This window comes from Drechmeria coniospora, chromosome 01 (genome assembly GCF_001625195.1).
Source record: "Drechmeria coniospora strain ARSEF 6962 chromosome 01, whole genome shotgun sequence".
NCBI classification, from domain to species: Eukaryota; Fungi; Ascomycota; class Sordariomycetes; order Hypocreales; family Ophiocordycipitaceae; genus Drechmeria; species Drechmeria coniospora.
Genome location: NC_054389.1, coordinates 6239564 through 6260496, shown reverse-complemented (window position 1 = coordinate 6260496; position 20933 = coordinate 6239564). Strand labels below are relative to the sequence as shown.

The following is a 20933-nucleotide window of genomic DNA, read 5'->3' as shown; positions in this document are numbered from 1 at the left end:
GGGAAAAATTTAGCCTTCAAACAACTCGATAAAGTCATGTCAACAAACTTGGCCATGCAAAATTGCAAAAAATTGGAATGAAGGAAGGTGCCAAATCAGATAGTATGACAGGCCGATCCGACTTCTCGAGTGGACCCTCGGACACATCGCGAGCTTCCAGCCTGCACACATCACGTCATAACCCCCCATAGGAGTAAGGCAACGAACATGAAATAATAACATTCGCCAGCATACTATGCCGAGTTAAACAGTCTTTTGACGAGGTTTCGAATGCCACCTGGCTTCTTCACTTCTTCCTTGGCCCTTTTGCGTTCACTATGTCTCGCGCGGCGGGCAGCATCCTCCGCTGGTGGACTTCCCGAGCTTTTCTTCGACGCGGGCTTATGGTCCGCAGTCCCAGCCTCTTCTCCAGACCTGGATGACCTAGGGCGAGAAGTACGGTCGGTCGACTGGCGGGTGGAGCTATGCTTGGAGTGAGTGGTGCTCGAGCGCTTCGCCATGTCTGGACGCGAATGTTCCTTTGGCGACTCTGGTGTTTGCCCGTCTGCGTCTCCACGGCCGAGAACTGGTGCGGGAGAACCGCGCCCGACGACACCCTCTGCATTCCTCAAATCGAAAAATCGCTTCTCAGGCTGCGTTGTCGGGCTCTGGTCGGTAGAAGAGCTCTGTCGCTGCTCCGGTCGCGAGTGGCGCAGGTGACTATGACGGCGTGACGATCGATGGCCGCGCTCCGTCTGGATTTCGGCTTCCTTGTCTTTGCTCTCCTTGTTGGAGGACTCACGACGCTGTAGCTCTTTATCTTTCAGTGTTCGCTCCAACTTTCGTCTCTCATGGGCAGCCTGCTCTTCCTTAGTCCTACGTCTTCGACCGGAGCTTCCGGAGCTCTCTCCGGAATATCCACTGTCGTGACGCCTGGGAGCTGGCATATCGGCACTGGAGTGTGTACTGTCTATCCGGTGACGATGAGAACCGTGGGAGTCGTGAGAGTTATGTGTCGATCGGCGCCTCTCCTTACCCTCGTCAATACGGTTTCTGCTAGGGTGGGAAGTGGAGTGGTGAGAGTGTCGGTGCCTTCGATGGCGCTCTTTGTCCTTGTCGTTGCTTGAGTCTTCGGGCTCCCTGGATCTGCCATCTATGACCAAGTCAGCAACAGATTCCTCCCGGCCCTCCGTACAGATCCCAACCCCCCCACAGCTCCAACCACGCGCTTCATCAGAACGGTCGCGTGCATCGTTGGACCCCCGAGACTGTTGTAGGATATCTGTAATTGATACTGATAAAGCAAGCCAAGAAATAATGAAAAGTATCGTCATTCTCACCTTTTGTTGACCGATATGTTTGCTTCTCCTCTGTCTTGACTGGAATAGAACCAATGGTATCCTTTACCTCGTCATCTTCGGCGGCTCGTTGTGCTTCGGCGGTCGCGGTTTCCTGCCCCTCTGACACTGGCGTTGTCTCAGCTGGATTTTCTTCTTCAACAGGTGGTGGTGCTATCTGAGCGTCCTTATCTCCAACATCTGGTTTCGCCTCCGGAGAAATCTCGCTTGCCACTTCTTCGACTTTGAGGTTTTCCGTGTGCTCTGCATCTTTACTGGTGTCGGCGACCATGCCAGGGTCCATAGGTATCTTTTCGATCTCTATCCCCGGACCAGAGGTCGTGAGCTCTTGAATCTCTGATTCCGCATATTTAGCAGAGACAGAAGTTGGCTCCCCGCCACCAAGCTGTGCGGGCACTTCTTTTTTTTCCGACTCGGAATTTCCAGGAGCAGTCTTATCCACTGTCTCCGATTTCTCTTGGTCAAGAGCAGCTTCCTCATCGAGTTCAGCAATGTCCTCAATAGAGGTCGTGGTTCTGTCCGGAGGAGGTTCGTCTGGGCCCATTTCGTTTTCTTGGTCTTGCTGCTCATCGTCGCAGTTTATTTGAGCTCTCACTTCTCCAGCATCTGGTGTGATTGGTTCATTTGCGAGCTCATTCTTCGGTTCTGCCTCCGGGCTGGATGCTTGAGCTGGGGCCACATCATCTGCCCCCGATTCCTTTCTCGGCTCGCCGTCCATTGTATCAATCTTTCCCGCCGGTTGCTGTTTTTCCACAACAGCAGGAATGGAAATTTCGGGTTCACCAGCAGTGTCACTATTATCGACAGCAGGTGCTAAAGACTGGACATCATCTTGCCCAACTGAAATCTCTATTCTCGTCTCCACCTCTGGTTCCTCTGGTTGAACCTGCTTGTCGGTATTCGTCTTGATTATGTTGTCATCCTCTATCGCTGCATCTGCCTCTACCGATTGTGGTGGTGTTAAGGGAGCATTGGTCTCAACAGGCTGATCAGTCAGTGAATCTGCTTCAGTGTCTTTTGATCCTTCGCAGATTATGACAGAACCATCTTGAGCAGTTCCTGATGTCTCCACGAGGGGGGTTAACGGTTCAGCAGGAGAACCATGGCCCTCAATTGCCCTAGTAGACGCATCTAAAGCAGCGTCCTTGGCCGCTGGCTTGTCGTTCTCAGCCTCCTCAAGAGGCGTCTGCGTGCCTACCAGTATGGCTTCCACTGATTCAGCTGTGGGAGTCACTACTGGAACAGATTCTTCAGACAAAGAAACTACCGTACCAAGCCCTGTGTCCCCTTTCATTTCCTCGGAGAGCTTCTTTTCTCCGCTCTCTGCATCGCCACTACTCGGGACGACGATTTCTGCCGGTTCGGCTTCATCGGCCAATTTCGGGTCAGCTTCATGATCATCCTTGGTAACTGTTGTAGTTGTTTCCGCAAGTGTTTCTGTTGCCTCAGAGATAGAATCTGAATCTTTCAGCTTTTCAGATTCAGAAACTCCATTTTCCGGTTTGTCGTTCGAATCAGAACCATCTTCAAATTGAGCCACCGTTCCCTTTGTCGATGCCTCATCGGAAGCGTCTGCTGCAGCTCCAGGAACATTATCCGGATCGTTTGGCCAAGTTTTTCCAACTTCAGCGACCTCACGCTCCTCATTTTTAGCTTCCGCTGTCAATTTAGTAAGGCCCATTGACTTCGTGGCCAACTCATCTGGTGTTCCATCAACCTTTTCAGCGGTTTCTGGCTTGTCAGGTTCGCGTGATGTGGCACGAGTTGTGTTCTCGGCAATTTCGCCCGGTGCCTCTGCCGAAGTATCAAGCCCGTGATCTCCAGTAGGGTAGATGGTTGAATCCGAATTGCCAGCGTCTGAATCATGCGTGGGATTCTCTTCAGTCTGCAACTCTGTGACAACTACAATGGGGGCATCTTTCAAGTCGATGGTACCCATCGTCGTTGGATCAATTTCAGTTGCCACAACTGCTCCACCCAACTCCAGTTGAGTGATTGGAGCGATTTTGCAAGCTTCATCGGTCACGCTGACGTCGGAAGGCGATTCAGACTTGGGCGTCGATTCGTCTACTGACTTCGGAGTATTGGATCCAAGTGATTTGGGTTCCGCTGTTTGCCCATCGGCGATGTTGCTTTCGTTACCCTCGACTGTAACTTCTTCTTGAGCATCTGTACCAGTAGGGGCCGGCACCGATATATGCCCTTTATCCTTGCCCGCAGAAACTGGTGGCGGTGAGTCACTTGTCGAGTCTGATGTCGCCGTACCCTTTGAGGTCTCGATATAATGATCGCGGTTCTCATCTGGCAGATTTTCCACCATTTCTACTAGAGAAACAAGCCCAGAAGCATCTTCCTTTCGACCGTCGCTGCTGGATGCCTTGGATGAATCCTCCTCTGGAACCGCTTCGTGTACTGGACCAATTATGGCCACATCTTCGGTTTCGTCACTGAGAGCCACAACTGTTGGGAGGGTTGTCCTTGATGGCTCTGCCCCTACCTCGTCTTTGGCTTTGTCGGTCTCGTCAATATCTGATACCTCCGTTCTCAGCTTCGCGGATGAGTTATTGTTGATATCCAATGCAGCCTCTGCTTCCCCTTCCTTCACAATGCCGCCCCCATTCGGTACGTCAACTAACTCGGAGATGTCTGCCTCGTGGGGAATTTCGATGGAACTCTCAACTGGTTTGTGCTCGGAAGAAAGAGCCGATTCCTCGGTTGAAATGGCCACTTGTTCCCTGTCCGCCTGCGTATCACCTGTGCTAGGTTCCCCTTTGTCAATGGGCTCGGAAACTTCACGATCCTCGCCATTGACGACTCCATCTGTGTTCATCTCCCCCCCTTTGGCTCCTGCTCCTGAAATTCCTGAAATGGATTCCACCTGTATGTTGATAGATGGTGAATCGGCAAATGCTGGCTGCGCCTCATAACTAGCTTCGGCTTCCAATCCTAGCACTACTTCAGTGGAAGCAATGTCCTTCGTATTAGCATCATATTTGGCTACAGCTTCATCTGATACGGCAGACACCTCTGGATTCAGCTCTTCATCGCTTGCGGGCTGTTCAACTTCGGGCTTGTATTCTCCAGATGGCACCACACGTTTCTCTTCAAGCTGTGGCTCTCCCTCAGCTGGTTCGTCGAGAGAGGTTTCATTCATAGCCTGAGATTCGGCTGGCTGTTCTACAACAACTTCAGCCGCTGATTGCTCTGGATCAGCCGGTTCTTCCTCTTTCTTGTCATCGTTGTCCTCTGAAATCTGAACGTCTGGTGTAGCAGTGACCACTACTGAATCAGCGACGTCACAATCTGGCTTCGTCTCATTGACTGGTTTGTTGGCTTCAGTGCTTGCCGACCCATCTAATTCCTTCACAACTTCTGGCCCCACAACTTCGGTCTCTTCGGTGGGCAAAGGCGTGTGTGTAGCCGCTTGGGGAGTCTCTTCCGTGGAAAATGCGTCGCCAACAGGCGTGAACTGGTCTGGGGGCTCAACTGACACTTTGGAAGCAGTTTCCTTCGCGTGCGTAGGTCCGTCTTGGAGGGTTGGCCCGTTCGTCGGCATCGTTTCTTCAGCAATTGGTGCAAGCTCACTTGCAATTGCCGAGTTCTCTTCGGTAATAGATTCGCCCGTAGACGCAGATTTTCCCACAAGAGCAGGCACTTCCGCAGTTGATGGCTCATCCGTAGTATTGGGCTCTTCTACAGTGGTAGGCTCTTCCACTGTAGGTTGCTCTTCCACAGCAGTTGGCTCTTCCACAGCATTAGGATCTTCCATAGTAGGTGGCTCCTCCACGGTAGTAGGCTCTTCCGCGGTAGGTGACACTTCTGTGGTAGGTTTCTCGTCTCCAGGAGTAGTTTTCTCCACAGTAGTAGGCTCTTCCATGGTAGCAGTTTCTTCTACAGTAGTAGGCTCTTCCAGAGTGGGTGGCGCTTCCGCAGTTAATAGTTCTACTACTAGAGTAGGCACTTCTACCAGGGCGGGTTCTTCAATATCAACAAGTTCATCGACGGGAGCAGCATCTTCAACGGGAGCGGGATCTTCAACGGGAGCGGGATCTTCAACGGGAGCGGGATCTTCAACGGGAGCGGGATCTTCGATAGGAGCGGGATCTCCGGTAGGAGTGGGATCTTCGATGGGAGCGGGATCTTCGGTAGGAGTAGGATCTTCGATAGGAGCGGGATTTTCGATAGGAGCAGGATCCTCAACAGGAGCAGCTTCCTCGATAGGAGCAGCTTCCTCGATAGGAGCAGCTTCCTCGATAGGAGCAGCTTCTTCGGCAGAATCTTCAACAGGATCAGGATCTTCAACGGGAGCGGGATCTTCGACAGGAGCAGAATCTTTAATAGGAGCAGAATCTTCAATAGGAGCAGGTTCTTCGACGGGAGAAGGTTCTTCGACGGGAGCACGTTCCTCGACGGGAGCACGTTCCTCGACGGGAGCAGGTTCCTCGACAGGAGCAGGTTCCTCGACAGGAGCAGCTTCTTCGACAGGAGTAGCATCCTTAACGGGAGCAGCTTCGATAGGAGTAGTCTCATTACTAGCAGTAGACTCATCGATAGAAGCAGCTTCTTCGACGGGAGCAGGTTCCTCGACGGGCGCGAGTTCTTCGACAGGCGCAGGTTCCTCGACGGGCGTAGGTTCCTCGACGGGCGCAGGTTCCTCGACGGGCGCAGATTCCTCGACGGGAGCAGCTTCTTCGACATGGGTAGCACCCTCGACGGGAGCAGCTTCGACAGGAGTAGTCTCATTACTAGCAGCAGACTCATCGACAGAAGCAGGTTCTTCGACGGGAGCAGGTTCCTCGACGGGAGCAGGTTCCTCGACGGGAGCAGGTTCCTCGACGGGCGCGAGTTCTTCGATGGGCGCAGGTTCCTCGACGGGAGCAGGTTCCTCGACAGGAGCAGCTTCTTCGACAGGGGTAGAATCCTCGGCGGGAGCAGCTTCGACAGGAGTAGTCTCATTACTAGCAGCAGACTCATCGATAGAAGTAGGTTCCTCGACGAGAGCAGGTTCCTCGACGGGAGTAGCTTCTTCGACGGGAGCAGCTTCTTCGACGGGAGCAGCTTCTTCGACGGGAGCAGCTTCTTCGACGGGAGCAGCTTCCTCGACGGGAGCAGGTTCCTCGACGGGAGCAGGTTCCTCGATAGGAGCAGGTTCCTCGATGGGAGCAGCTTTTTCGACGGGAGCAGGTTCCTTGACAGGGGCAGCTTCTTCGACAGTAGTAGCATCCTCGACGGGAGCAGCTTCTTCGACAGGAGTAGTCTCATTGCTAGCAGCAGACTCATCGACAGAAGCAGCTTCTTCGATAGTGGCAGGTTCTTCGACAAGAGACGGCGGTGATGGTTCTGGCGAGCCCTTTTCTGCAGGCTTGTTCTCTGACGTTGGCGGAGAAGGTGTTGGATCAGCTTCAGCAGAAGGCACCGACTTGGTACTTGAGTCTTTTGGCGCTTGGGACTTTGTACTCTTGGCGCTTCTCTTATCCTTCTTGCCCCTTTGTTTCTTGGTTGGTAGATTCCAGTCGTCCTCATTGGCTTGATTGGATTCGTTTTTCACTTCCTCCTTGGCTGGGAAGTTTCGTTGTTGACTGTGCTTGTTCTTCTTGTCTCGTTTGTTTTTTTTGCCAATCGACGTTGCCAGAGGTTTTACATCTTTGGGCTCGGCCGCTCCCGACTCGACAGGTTGCTTGAGCTCAGAACCATCGGCAGTCTTGCTTTTGCCCTTCTTCTTTGTTTTCCTTTGCTGCTTCTTCTTGTCCGATTCTGATGCGGCAGAAGCTGAGGATGGTGGAACTTGCTGCTGATCTCCCGTTACGTCACCATTCCACTGCCCATCGTGGTCTGCCGAATAGTCAATGTCATTGTTACTGTTTTTTAATCTGGGGAGGGAATTTTACCTTGCTCGTCATCGTCCTGCACCTCATCATCGGAATCGGGAGGTTGCTGAAAGTACTGGACATTGGAGAAGTCGGCAAACTGGACGTTGGAGTAATCAACATTAGTCCGATATGGACAGTACTCGACACGCGGGCCGCAACTCATACTGATTCTGGTTTGACAACATTTGGGGCCAGGAAATCATCCCGAACGGTGGGCTCGCCAGCGGTTATATTATCGGTCTCCATGCAGCTGTGTGGCGTTGGGCAGTCAAGTCGGTCGATGGAGCACAGATTCAATAGCTATGCAAGCCAAGTTGGGCCTCTGGTACATTAGGTGTACACTACATGTAGACGTAAGATCGGGACAGGGTGACAGGGTATAACCGCCAGGAACTTTCAGACGGAGATGGGGATCGAAGGAAATTTGAGGGAATCGGCACTCGATGGCTGATGAGCTGTTCATCTTGTCAGAACTCGTTCCAGCTCCAGCACCTTCATTCATTCATTCACCAGACCGCCTGTTCTTTGGGTTGATTCACTGCTAGCTTCATCAACCGTACGTCCTGGCCGAGGGACCCGTACCCGTAGAACGTTTCCCCATCATCATAACCGCACCGACCGGGGATGATGAGATGGGGGCCGCGACCCCCAAGTGCCCACACCCGGCTCCATCGATGCTCGTGCAGGGTCACGATTGGCCGATGGCGAGGCCATCCACAGCGGCTGGTGCCCGTACTCCACATCGATTGGGCTCGCGGGTCATTCCGTGAGCCGAGCGTGTTCTGTGGTGCTGTTCTGCGAGTGACTGTCTGGCGTGTGAGTGTGTGCAGATGCGTGTGTGCTTGCGTGTGGACGGTGACGATACGGCCCACGGTACGGCCCTGAAGGTCGCTGCCCGACGAAGCAACAGGTTGGCGGTTGAACTGAAAGTCGTCCGAAGTCGGAGCATATAGCTTGGCGAGGTGCGTTTGGGCTTGCTTGGGTTGGGCCTCGATGCGAGGTGCGTTGGCCTGTGGGGTGGGGTCACTGGCTGCAGCAACCTCGATCAGGAAGTGAGCTCCAAGTATATGCCCCTCCATCCATCATCTGTCAAATCACGCAGCAGGCCAACAACGGACATCTCCATCTCTCATCTCCGCCTTTTCTCGTCGACTCACGACCACAGAGTTGGGGCATGTCCGGAGCCGTGGCGCGCTTTGCGTTGCCTCGTGCACATGTACGAGCACGAACGGGTACGATTACGACGACAGAGGACGAATGTTGGAAGCACGGCATGTAACGTGGCTCGCCAACGCCGTCGTCCCATGCATCCATCCACTCAGGGACGGGATTCAGAGCATGGTCCATGAACGGACCGGTTGAAACTTGGTCATCTGTGACCGGCCTTCGTGTCACGCATTCGTTGGTTTGCCATGGAGTACGACGACCGATGCATTTCGTTTGCCGTGAGCATGGGTCGACTTCTAGTGTGGCGCCTCGTTCTGGCCCCCATCCAATCTGGTCCGACCGATGGCATTGCAGGAGAAGATTGTGCTTCACATTCAACGTACCAAAAAATATTACTTGTACATTGATGCCTGTTTGTTCCTTGGGCTCGGCACCTGATACTTGACGCCTACGAAAGCACGCAACCAACCAGCGTATGCACCTCGCCAAATCGTTCGGTATCACGACGCCAAGCCACGGCTGCTCCTGTCCGGGCGCTCTCTCCTTCTTGGATCGGGGATACCAGCATTGTGACTGAAACGGGGATTTCGATGCGACGCGGGACTGCCGCTCGAAAGGCACTCGTGACCCAACCTCCGTTGCCGAACCACATCCTCGACCGGCCTTTCACTCTCCGCCTTCACCCACGTCCGCCCGATGCGGCAGGGACCTAGTGTTTGCCTGACGGCCGAAACAAACTATCTCCGCCGTTTCTTCTATTGGGCTGTGCAGGGAGAAGGGGGGTGAAGGGTGCACGGCCACAGATTTAATGCTTCGTCACGAGGCCCGCCTGCCGACTGTTTCCATTCGTCAAGCATATGAGCAAAGGGAATGGAGGAGAGTGGAGGAGGTAGGAGGCTTCAGGAGGCCAAGCTGCTTCGGCCTCGAGCAATTTGTGCAAGTGCATCATCCATTGATTAGCCGATGCCATCTCGCCGCTCAAACCTCAGCTCGCTGAATAATAGCTTCCTTCGATGGTATGTCGTCATGACCTCATCCTGCATTTCGTCCGTTGGCAAGCTCCGAGCCTCTGACGGCCATCCCCTGCCATGTCCCAGAGTTCCCTGCATCGACTGCCGGGTCCCCTCAACCATCCCTTGCCGTGGTCACGTCTACCAGCATACATTGAGACCCGTCGAGGTAACCGGCCACGCCTAAGGGGCGGCTGCCTTCATCCTGTCGGTGGCGCTGGGCGCGTAGCTCGCCTGTGCTCTGTTCCTCTTGATCACTTCCTTCACCTTCTCCTCCGCCGCATCCCAGTCTTCCGTCTCCAGCCGTACCAGGTCGATGCCAAACGTGCTGGCGATTTTGCTAAGCCCCTCGAAACTTCTCTTGTCATAGACGAAGCTGATGCTGACGCCTATGCGGCCGAAACGGCCTGTTCGTCCGATGCGGTGGAGATACGTCTCGGCATCTGGTTCCGTGTCGCCTCGGCCCTTCATTGGGATATCGTAATTGATGACCATGGAAACGCTCGAAACATCAATGCCACGAGCAATGACATTCGTCGCAATCAAAACCTTGTTCTCGCCGCTGCGAAACTTGGCCAGCAGCTCATCTCGCTCATTGCCGTCAAAGGCGGCGTGCAAGGCCGAAACCTTGTGGCCGTCGGCAACCATGCGACGCTGGATCTCGTTGGCGCTCTCGCGCGTCTGTGACATGAACAACATCAGAATCGCCATCCCACTACCGTCCGTGTTTGGTGGAGACTTGCCTTGACAAAGATGACTGACTGGCCAATCGTCATCAGACCGTAGAGCTTGCAGAGCACCTCATATCGAGTGTGGTCGTCGGGGCAGTCGATAAACATCTGGGAGATGCCCTTGACCGTGAGCTCGCTGCGCTGAAGCTTCAGAACGTGCGCATTCGGCGCGAATTTCCCCGCGTAGTTGTTGACCTTTTCCGGGAAGGTGGCCGAGAAGAGCAGGGTCTGGATGTCCCTCGGCAACATGCTGACGATGGCAATTAGTTTCAACGTCTTTGTTTTTTAATCAAATGTAGGCACCGGCCTGGATCCAACGTACCCTTTCACCCTCATGCACTGATCGCCAAGGCCCTGCTGATCCAGCATGTTGTCTGCCTCATCGAGAACGAGGACTCGCAGCTTCGAAACATCAAGCTGCCTGCGCCTCACGGTGTCCATGACGGTACCCGGAGTTCCCACAATGACACTGGCTTTGACCATTTCTCCGCGGGGCAACGCGCCGGGAATCGCGGCAGCAATCCTGAGGTTGTCGGCAAAGCGGCCGATGGCTCTCACCACACCCTCTATCTGCCGAGCCAACTCTCGACTGGGGGCCAGAACCAGGGCCTGGGGCTGTTCAGGTTGCGTAAAGTCGACACGCGACAATATCGCCGTGACAAACGCGGCCGTTTTGCCGGTGCCCGACTGGGACTGGGCCAGCATGTTGCGAGGGGGGTTGCTGAGCATCAAAGGGAGCGACTTGCCCTGCACTTTGGACGGCTTCAGGAAGTTGAGGGCAAGTAGGCCTTTCAATATGGAGTCAGAGCTGTGCCTTGCGTTAGCGAGCGGTGAGGCCAAGGGCGCGAGCGAGTAGTTGCAGCATACAGGCCAAGGTCATGCCAAGTAGTAGCCGAGTGAAAGGGTGTGGCCTCGTTATCCTGCAGCTCGCTGAGCGATATCTCGACATCCCACTCTGGCTCGTGGAGCCCAGAGCCACCAAGAGCCTCGACGGTACCGTCGGCTTGTGCGTCGCCCACGGTTGGTTCCGTGGCAGATTCGGCGACGGCCACGTCCGGGACGTCTGAGACCACTGAGGCCGGCGGCGCCTCTGCAGTAGCATTGTCGGCGGCACCGCCGCTGGGATCGGTGATGCGGCTCGCAAGGTCAGACATCTTGGCTCGCTGTGCCGGGGATTCGTGTGTGTCGTTCGAGCGATCTTGTCCGCGGAAGGAGGCTGGAGTTCAAACCAGTCGAGACCTCGACGAAACAGTCGCTGTCAACTTGGCCCCAGCTGGTTAGGGAAGATTATTTCCGACACGAGACCAAGACAATGAGGAAGTCGTCTTTCGAAGAATTGGATGATGCCAGAGTTGACAGGCAAAAGAATGCGCGGCGGGGTTCATGGGTAGGAAGTAGGGAGAGTTTGCTTAGCTCGACTCAACTCGCGAGCTTAGGGCGACGGATGGATGAATGGACGGGGAAATTTTGGCGGGGTCATTCAATTAAGGCACCTGCCCCACCTGATTCAACCAGGCAGGGGCTTCTGCCTGGCCCGCTCTTTATCCGGCGCAACGAGCTCTACCTCGTGAGGCCTTCGAAAGACCTGTGGTAACATAGAAAGGTACTTACAATAGGTGTACTGTAAGTGTTTACTAAGTATACAGGACTGCACTTGTACAGTATCACGGGGAACATGCACTATTAAGCACTCCGAGCCGAGCAGTACATGTACACCCAGAGTCTAGCATACTTATACTTGGAAGTATACAGATTACGGAACCTTTAAATACAAGTACTTGTTAGTGCGGGGGTTACTCTTGGTGTACTCGGACATGTACATGCAGGTTCCGTACGATATCGCAACATACTGTAATTACCAGTACGGAGTAATTGCAATGTACCTAGTATATTGCAAGTCCTTGCTTGCAGTAAGTACTGTACTTACTTGTATTACTTACAGTACATGTGTAGCATCCAACAAGTCCACACTCAGTGCGGTGCCCATTTTGTGTCCTAGTTGGGTAAGGTTAGTTAGGTAATCGTACATGGACACCTGAGTACATGGGCTCGGTACTGGTACTTGCTTACTAAGTACTTATGAGTACTACTGTAGTAAGCTTCCAGAACAACTGTGCCCGTATCCGTGCTACCTAATGCTGGGCCTATCGAGTCCTTCCTCCACGTTGCATGCAATGCACGCACTGCAAACTCGAGCGAAGCCACCGCCTCTCGTCGGAACCATAGCACGCCATAGCATAGGTCGCGTATATCGATCACCCACTTCACCAGAAAATAGTTGAACCAGCGGTGGTCGCAATGGCCGACCATCCACCGCCGCCACCTTCACGGGGCCTGTTCTCGTTGTACGATAACCTCAAAGACCCAAACGACTCCAGCTCGTCGACGACGATATCTGCTGCGCCCGTGGTGTATAATCAAGGTAAAGGGAAGGAATCGAAGAAGCCTACCGACGCAGCGTTGCTCTTTCAGCCTCAAATTCGCCGCCCAGCGCCCAAGCAAGTTAAGCCGAAGACGACGTTCCCAAAAATTATCCGAACGTCGACGAATGCGTCAAATGCTGCTTCGACAGCAGTTACAACCACCACGAAAACATCCCTTGCAGATTGGGCAGCGACAGAGGAGGATGATTGGATGTATGGGGCGGGCGAGAAACGTGCTCGAGGCGGACGCAAAATCAGAAAGAAGAGACAACGCGAGGCCGAGTTTCAAGAAACGAATTGGGATGAATTCTACGATCTAGTCAAGACAACAATCGTGGATGACTTCGCCAAGAGTGACGAAAAAGTGCGCGAGGTGCTCGACTGGAAGGACCTCCTCTACCGCCGCGCCCAAAGGAAACGTGGTCACAGCGAGCTTTCAAGTGACGACGAGGATGACTCCGGGCCAGTATCTAGTATGACGGAAGCTCTCTCTAAGAAGCACAAAGGCTAACTGACGCGTTTGCAGATCAATTTGCCCCTCCACCAGCTCAGTTCGCACCGCCGCCTCGGTCACCTCCGAACAAACAGCCGGGCAACCAGAGCAGGCGTGGTGACTTTGCGGATCGAGCAGAGACACTCTTGGGCCGACGATCCCTGTCGCAGTCACCCTCTCCGCCCCGTTCGGTCACTCCGCCGCCCCCTCCTGCCCCTCCTCCTGCTCCAGAGCTTCCACCGTCGAACGCTGCCGTCATATCTCGAGCCCCAGTACGATACACCCAGCCGCAACCCGCGACCGAGGAGGGAAACAGCGGTGAAGTGGGTATGGGCTCTGGCGGAGAGTCCGTGGAGGAGCCACGATCCAGACGCCCTGGTCAAGCTGGCTTTGCGCATCGCCTCATGAGCAAGTATGGATGGACTGCGGGCACAGGTCTAGGAGCCAAGGAGTCGGGTATCGTTAATCCGCTTCGTGTGCAGGTGGAGAAACGTCGCAAGAAAGCAGACGCCGACGGTGGCGGATGGGCCGAACCTGGAGGCAAGGGCAAGATAATCGGCGGCAAGCGAAAAGGTGAAGAGAGCCAGTTTGGGAAGATGTCGGAGGTCATCGTCCTCCGCAATATGTTGGAGAATATGCCCGATCTTCAATCCGAGATTTCCAACGGCCTTGGTCAGGAAATTGGCGAAGAATGTGGGGAGAAGGTAGCGCTCTGCCATTCAAACCTTTGGTGGCGAGTGATGGCTAACAGTCGCAGTACGGTCGTGTCGAGCGTATCTATGTTGACCAGCAGGCCCGTCAAGTGTTCATCAAGTTCACGGATCAGGTGTCTGCCCTCCGAGTCAGTCTCCCAACCCAGCTTCCAAGGGTCGAGTGTTAACGCGATCACCCAGGCTGTCAACGAGCTCGACGGTCGCATATTCAACGGCAACGCCATAGTGCCCAGATTCTACGACACCGACAAATTCGAGAAGGGAGTTTATACGATCGCCTAGACGCGTTGGACCCCCACGCCCCTGCGCAACAGACGACACGCGCATGCCACGCCAGGTCACGCCACCTCGCGGGTGGGTGCAAGATTGCTAGATTGTCGGCTGTCGTGTCGGAAAGACAGCGTGGACATGCTAAGGGCGAGAGAATATTGCACGTCACGAGACGAAATGATAAGACGATACGATACCTTACGATCTATGGGAGCGGCGTGCTTGCGTGCACAAGGATGGACCATTGTTCGTCGTGTTTAGTGCCTGCATAGTAGAACCTATAGATTATAATCTATCATGCCAGCCAGAACGGGAACTCGGCGTGGCTGGTCCCTGTCCCGCATTCCAGGGTCGCGAGGTTGGAACGTGGTGGAACGGACCTCGTTGCCGCAAGCGCCGGTTGCCTCGAGAACGGCAAGGCACGAACGTTCAGTTGGGCGAGGAACCAACTTCGACGAACCCAAGGTTTCTGGATGATGGCTCAGGTTATCAGGCACAGAACGCATGTACAGGCATGCACACAGCACGCAGTTTTTCCCAGCAAGATGGCGGCGTCATTGCACATGCATGGCTCGACGGTTGGCGCGGCGGCGACAGTATCAAGTACAATCCATTAAGTCCTAGCATTTGCATTTACGCTGCGTCCACACGCAATCGTGGCCGCGAGGAGACACGCAGCCTACCGCGGCACGATACAGGAGGCATCCACCAGCACCGGTTACTGGGTATGCCGTAAAGAAGCTGGAAAACATATGGGGGGAACAGATAACGACGCCCAATTCCGACATTTCTTTTGTTGCTCTCCAAGTCGCTACAGCACCTGGGCGAGGCCGGCAAGGACGGCGAGACCGAGTACCGCCATGTTGACGCCGACGATACCGGCGCCATCCTGCTTGTCGCTGTTGGACTGGCCACCAGTGCTGTCGCCCGAGTTGGCATCCTTGTTGTTGCTCGTGCACGACTCCTTGCCCTGGATGGCACCGCTGGACTTGAGATCATCGAAGAACTTGCAGAAGCTGGAGATGTCGGTGGTGGAAGTAACGGTGGCGCTGCCCTTGACGTCGTTGAGCTTGTCCATCTTGACGCTGTCCCATCGTTGGTCAGCAGGGCGCCCACGTTCACTCGGTGAGGAATCCGCGACTTACGTCTCAAAGTTGCCCGCCAGCAGCATGTTGCCGCAAGACTGCAGAGAGTTGAAGCCGTCGAGGGCCAGCAGGGCCGTGTTGTTCTGAATCGTCATGTCGCCCTTGATCGACTCGAGGGATTCGAAAGAAATGTTGGTCAACTTCTTGTTGTTGATGAAGGTCAAGCTGGCCGTGATGGACGACAGGTTGTTGGCAGAGACGCTCACAAGCTCGGGGCTGTCGTTGAACTTGATGGAGCCGACCTGGGTGAGGGCGGGGGCATCGAAGCTCTTCACCTGGCGGAACTCGACCTCACCGGCGCTCTGGAGGCGGGACATGTTGACCTGCATGGCGTTGCCGTTGTTGACCAAGGCGAGCGTCTTGGTGACGTTGACGAGGTCGGAGTTGAACTTTGTGAGTTTCAGATTGTTCGAGATAAAGATGGTATCAGCCGTCGCGATACTAAGGCCGCTCAGGTCGCTGATGAAGGTATCGACAATCTCGATGTCGCTGACGCGGGACACGCCCTTGCTGCCGAAAGTAAGGCCGTTGAGCTGGGGCAGGCCGGCAAGCTTCAGCTTGTTGACCGACGTCAACGACTGCATGTTGAGCGAGCTGAGGAGGGTGAGGCTCTCAAAGTCCATGGTGCCACCGATGGAGGTGATGGAGCTGCTCGAAATGCTGATGAGCTTGGTGGCATTCATGACGACGAAGTCCTTGTTGAGCTTCTTGGGCCCCTCAATGCTCAAGCTGCCGGATACGGACTCGTCGACGATGATGCTGCCGTCGACAACCTCGCAGTCGATGACCGGAGTGGGCTGGGAGACCTTGATATCATCGGTGCAGGTGGTGACCGCTACGGCGGCGCGATTAGCAAGGGCCGGCCAACAGACAGCGGAAGCGGGCAGAGCCTACCGGAGACGACGGCGGAGCCGACGGCCAGGACGGAGGAGAGAATCGTAACGGAACGCATGGTTATCTGAGGGAGCTTCGTCAACACAGGCTGCGTCGGAAATGGACGGGCGGCAAGACAGCAAACGATGGAACGATGGGATGAACGGGAAAGGGACGAGGGCCTGGGACGCCGGGCGGACAGGCAAGCAAGGCGGAGGCAGACTGGAGTGGACGTTCGGGGACTCTGACTGTGTTCTGTGATGCTCGATATGCGAAGAAAAAAACACTATGGGCTCGGGCCAGACGGTGGCAAACGATGTTGGGAGACAAAGGTGATGTATGTAGGCAGAGGTTGAGAGAGTCGTCGAGGTTGCTCGCACGCTTGCTTGCTCGCCGCGGTTGGCGGAGCTCCCCTATCGTCCCGCTGGAACGGAGGTCGCGACCTTGCGGCAACGGCGAGGAAGGTGTGCGTCGGTTGGCAACGGCGGGATGGCGCGGCGCAGGAGTGAGAGGCAGGCAGGCCGCGGGTGCGGGAGAGGATACCAAGTGAGCCCCTTGGGCGACGGGAGAGGAGGGGACGGGTCGCGGTGAGGTGAAGGGGTTCGGAAGGGTAGGAGGAAGCAGAGGCAGGATTAATCAGACGGTAGGTAAGTTGGTCACCGCAGCCGCGGTGACATGGTAGGCAAGCCGAGCGGTCGAGAGGGAGGAACGCGGAGCGCAGCCACTCTCGAGCAAGGAACGCACGCGTCGCCACAGTGAGAGTGAGAGAGGGGATGAGGCTGAGGGAAGGGAATCGATCACCTACCGGATCACAAATGCAGAACCGACAATCGGGGTTAATATATAGATGGCAACGTCTCGGGCGCCCAAAAAAAAGAGTGCGAGAGTGCGAGAGTGAACGTGATAGACACGAGCGGCACGAGGACGGGGGAGGCTTCTGATCAGCAGCGGCCCGACTTCGAGTGAGGAAAAACGGGTGCGAGCGAGAGTGTCAAACGAGGGCGGTGCGGAATCGAAAGGCGCGAGCGGCGACGGCAAAAATTGACGGCGACGAAGGCGACGATGAAGGCGCGAGAGGAAGGAAAGCCTGAAGGAGATGAAGCCGACAGGGCAAAACGAGAGGCAGTGCGTGTGGAAGAGGATGGGGCAACAATCAGGTTTCCTCGCGGGACAGGAGTCGTACATACATGTACGGAGTACGGAGCACCGCAACCGCACACCCAATGCCCTGCTAGTCGTCGGCGGTAGGTACCTAGTACTCGTTACTGGAGCAGACAGGGTGAAGGAAATGGGTCGTGGCCACTTTTCGGCGGCCCATCATGCCTGGACCACCGGCGCCACTGGGCACATCGTGACAGGGGGTGGGGGAGGGGGCGCCTCTGTCGGTTTGGTGAAAAAGCGCGAAGGGACACTGTGCCGCCACACTGTACTCCCGTCGTGTCCGTCCGAGTTACGGGGGCAACGGGGAACATGAAGTACTGTAGGCGTAGAAATGAGTGCAGCCATAAGTACAGTATTACTCCGTACACTGCAAGTAAGTACATGTACAAGTACAAGTACAGGTACTCCCTACCTAAGTAAGTACCTCGAAGTACTTAAGTGCAACAATGTCTGTAATTATCGAGTCATCGCCACCAACGCGCTGGGCGCCCCTGTGCATGTACAGGTACCGTACCTGCATGTTCGCACATGCAAGTATACTCCGGCTCAGAACGGTTGACATTTGGGCTTTGCTTGAGGTCATCACGGGGTTTTCGTCATTTGTTGCCATTACTCCTCGCCTACTCATCCAGTTTGGTTTTTTTTTGTTCTCGGTAACTACGATGACGGTTTGAGACAGCACGACGCGGTGCTTTTTCAGCAAAAGGCACCATTGTTGGCGTCTTGATTGGACTAATAATGCAACTTGTATAGGTAGTGGTTCACCTCAAACCTGATGATGTTCACGTACAAGTACATGTACTGGACGCACAGTACTCCATGCATTTCAGACCATGTACAGTACAACTCCAGTACAGTAATACATGTACAAGTATTACGCACGTCCACGCTGCAGACCTACTGTACTTGTACTGTACTTGTACTGTACTTACTCCCTACTTGTGCTACCATGATGTATCGGTACCTGAGCATCGTTCTCCGTGCTACATCTCCCTAAGTACTCCGTACTCCGTACTCCGTACTGTACAATGTAATAGTGCCATCGCTTGCACGAGAACTCCGCACATGTACTCCGTACTCCGTACATGTAAGTATACACTAATACAGTACGGAGAATAGCAATGGGACCACTTGCACGAGTATGGGCAGATGTAGTTGTACAAGCTCTTGTACTGTGCAAGTATTCCGTACTGTGCTCCATACGCGCTCGTGCACAAAAACTTACTCGTACTCCATATTGAACTTGGGCATGCTCGTACTGGACTCTGCCAAGTACAAGTAATAGCTGTACGGAGTAACTTGGGCAGACATTGGTGGGGCCACAGTACGAGTACGAGTTGAGCTCATCTGCATCGGTGCTGGTGCCGCACAGGGCCAAGACAACCGAATGGCCGCCCATCGCGATGCCCGTTGGTGAGATGCATCTCGTAATCACAGGTGCATGTATGAAAACTGCGTGCATGCACGTAGGTCGGACAACGAAGCGCTCGTCCGCAGGTTGATCGCGCTCGAGCCGATTCATTGGTCAGGCATCCGGCAAACTATGCGCCGATCGAGCAAAAAGGAAAACAACACGCATCATCCATCGTCAATCTGCAACTACAGTGCGAGTGTGGAGTACATGTACTCCGTACGTCCGTACTGTGCATGCACACCTACAACTACATCCTACCTTCTCGCACAACTAGCTGCTCCTACTTATACCTAGGTAGGCAGTAGTATGTTGCGCTATGTGCCATGATCGCTTCCACGTTCGGGTAATTGTGCGTGCAAGGAGTGCGTGGCCACACCGAAGCGTGGTGGGGGAAGGGGGTGGCTCCATAATTAGCAACCCCCCGTCGGCAAAGTCTCGCTCATGACCCCCAGCTCTGCGCGTCGCTGGCCCGTCACAACTTTTTTTTTTGTTGTATTATTTTGTTCGCTACCTACGGAGAGTCGGACACTGCAAATACTTGCTTACTTTCTTATGCTCACATGGGGTATTGACGGTAGAGTCGGCGTGCCGTCGCGGTTACTTCCAGGCTAGAATCAAGTTTCCTGCACGTCATGTGGTCATGACCAGCCCAGGGTCCAGGGGTGCGCGATCGCGACCGCGAGCCATTTCGGAAACAGAGACGATGGTCGTGGCGGCACGTCCGAGTGCCACCTCGCGGTTGTCATCAAATCCTTGCGCTGCGCCGGCGTCGGATTCTTTGGTCCGGAGTGGGTTTCGAGCACGACTCTCGGCAATTCGCTTCCACTGGTTGTTAGTAGACATACCTAGACGAGTCACGTTTAGCACTTACTTACTCTAGTAGCCCGCCTAATTTTAGTACATGCAGTGCCTACCTTAATGTACCAGCCATAAGGACCTGTCCGACAAGTGATCGCCTGTGCTCGCACGTGCAGGCATTCCCATGAAGTGGCTGCCGTTCAAGTGCGAAGAAATAGAACGAGGATGACTATTAATACTAGGTACCTATATAGACGCTGCGTACTAAGGCAATTGCGGCACCGTACGAATGAATGCTGATGTCCTACTCGTAAGTACTTGTACCCTCCACACCCTCCTTCTAAATTCGTTATAATTGTAATACCAGTGCCTCTGCAAGCTCACGTGCTGTAACACTTGTAAGCTGGAAAATGTACTGTAAGTACATGGATGTGTACATGCACATGTAGAGCACAGTAGGGTAGGTGTACGTACGAGTACTGTACAGGCTCGCCAAGCGAACCGCGGCAGCATGCGAGATTTGGTGAATTGGTCACTGCCAACCTAGGCGGTGCAAGATTGTCAAGTACGTCGACCTGGCAGCATCCTGGGTGTCAATACCTACTTCAACACCTCGAACTCACCTACATCCAGGCTCGGGCCTGAACATTGAGCCTTCCGTGGAGGCGACGAGGTGCCCGTCAATACAAGGTTTTTCTCGTGCTGTGCGTGACGGTGCACTCCTCGCTCAAGGTGCTTGGCAACCGTCTGCCCTCCATCGACGATGGGTCGTGGAGATCTCAATTGCTAAAGCCACACCCTGGCCAACTCATCAGACTGTGGTGCAGGTGCTCTACGACCTTGCACCGTACTTACTTACAGCAGTGTACTTGCAGTACGAAGCACTCGAGTGGACGCCTGCCGTCGGCCGATTTGGTTGCGGTCACGGTGTCGGCAATATCATGTGACGCAGGCCCAACCCGAACGCATATCCGTGCGGACTTGGTGAAACACTTCTCGGTGTCGTCAATGGAACCTAACGGACTGGCGCGCCTGAACCTCTATATGTGCTTGAATGACAAGACGTGCCCATGTGTGTGTGCTAGTTGTCGGTTGGCACCGATCGGCATTGCACTGTCATTCGACCACCACTGACGAGCACGACAAGTGCGAATCTTTTGGTGGCTGGCGAGTTGGACAATGCATAATCATTGCCACCTAATGATATATCGCATGTAGCACCTACCAAGTCCACATTGACTGTGGCGCCCACTTTTTGTGGCTGGTTTGGTGCAACATGATACTTGTCCATGTCAGTTATCCGTTTCCCTTCCGATGGTTACCCGAGCATGTGGCTGGGGGGGGCGTGAACTTGGCTGGGTACAAGTAATACCCAATCCAGGAATATTACACCGTACATGTACTCCGTACTTGCACTCCGTAATGTTGAGCAGTTTGTAGGAGTAGGAGTACCGTAATTGCTCCGTCGACATCATCAAGCTACTTTGCATATGTACTGTACTCAAGTACTGTACATGTACACCTACCC

General features: G+C 54.4%; 4 protein-coding genes across 4 annotated transcripts; 1 reads left to right on the top strand and 3 right to left on the bottom strand.

Moving 5' to 3' along the window:
• Positions 1-233: 233 nt before the first annotated feature.
• DCS_01595 (uncharacterized protein) lies at positions 234-8942 on the bottom strand (the record flags this gene model as incomplete). Its single annotated transcript, XM_040798927.1, has 7 exons — positions 234-1132; positions 1320-7169; positions 7226-7304; positions 7373-7457; positions 7718-8237; positions 8365-8740; positions 8844-8942. The coding sequence occupies 7 exons, from the start codon at positions 8940-8942 to the stop codon at positions 234-236; spliced, it is 7908 nt and encodes a 2635-aa protein (XP_040659810.1).
• A 625-nt stretch (positions 8943-9567) lies between these two features.
• On the bottom strand, positions 9568-11269 carry DCS_01594 (DEAD-like helicase; the record flags this gene model as incomplete). Its single annotated transcript, XM_040798926.1, has 4 exons — positions 9568-10099; positions 10147-10365; positions 10438-10923; positions 10983-11269. 4 exons carry the CDS (start codon positions 11267-11269, stop codon positions 9568-9570), a joined length of 1524 nt encoding a protein of 507 aa, XP_040659809.1.
• A 1144-nt stretch (positions 11270-12413) lies between these two features.
• DCS_01593 (G-patch domain-containing protein) lies at positions 12414-14026 on the top strand (the record flags this gene model as incomplete). The annotated part of the gene is made up of 4 exons (XM_040798925.1): positions 12414-13011; positions 13065-13735; positions 13789-13872; positions 13925-14026. The coding sequence occupies 4 exons, from the start codon at positions 12414-12416 to the stop codon at positions 14024-14026; spliced, it is 1455 nt and encodes a 484-aa protein (XP_040659808.1).
• A 799-nt stretch (positions 14027-14825) lies between these two features.
• DCS_01592 (ECM33-like protein) lies at positions 14826-16111 on the bottom strand (the record flags this gene model as incomplete). Its single annotated transcript, XM_040798924.1, has 3 exons — positions 14826-15099; positions 15160-15994; positions 16054-16111. 3 exons carry the CDS (start codon positions 16109-16111, stop codon positions 14826-14828), a joined length of 1167 nt encoding a protein of 388 aa, XP_040659807.1.
• Positions 16112-20933: the final 4822 nt, after the last annotated feature.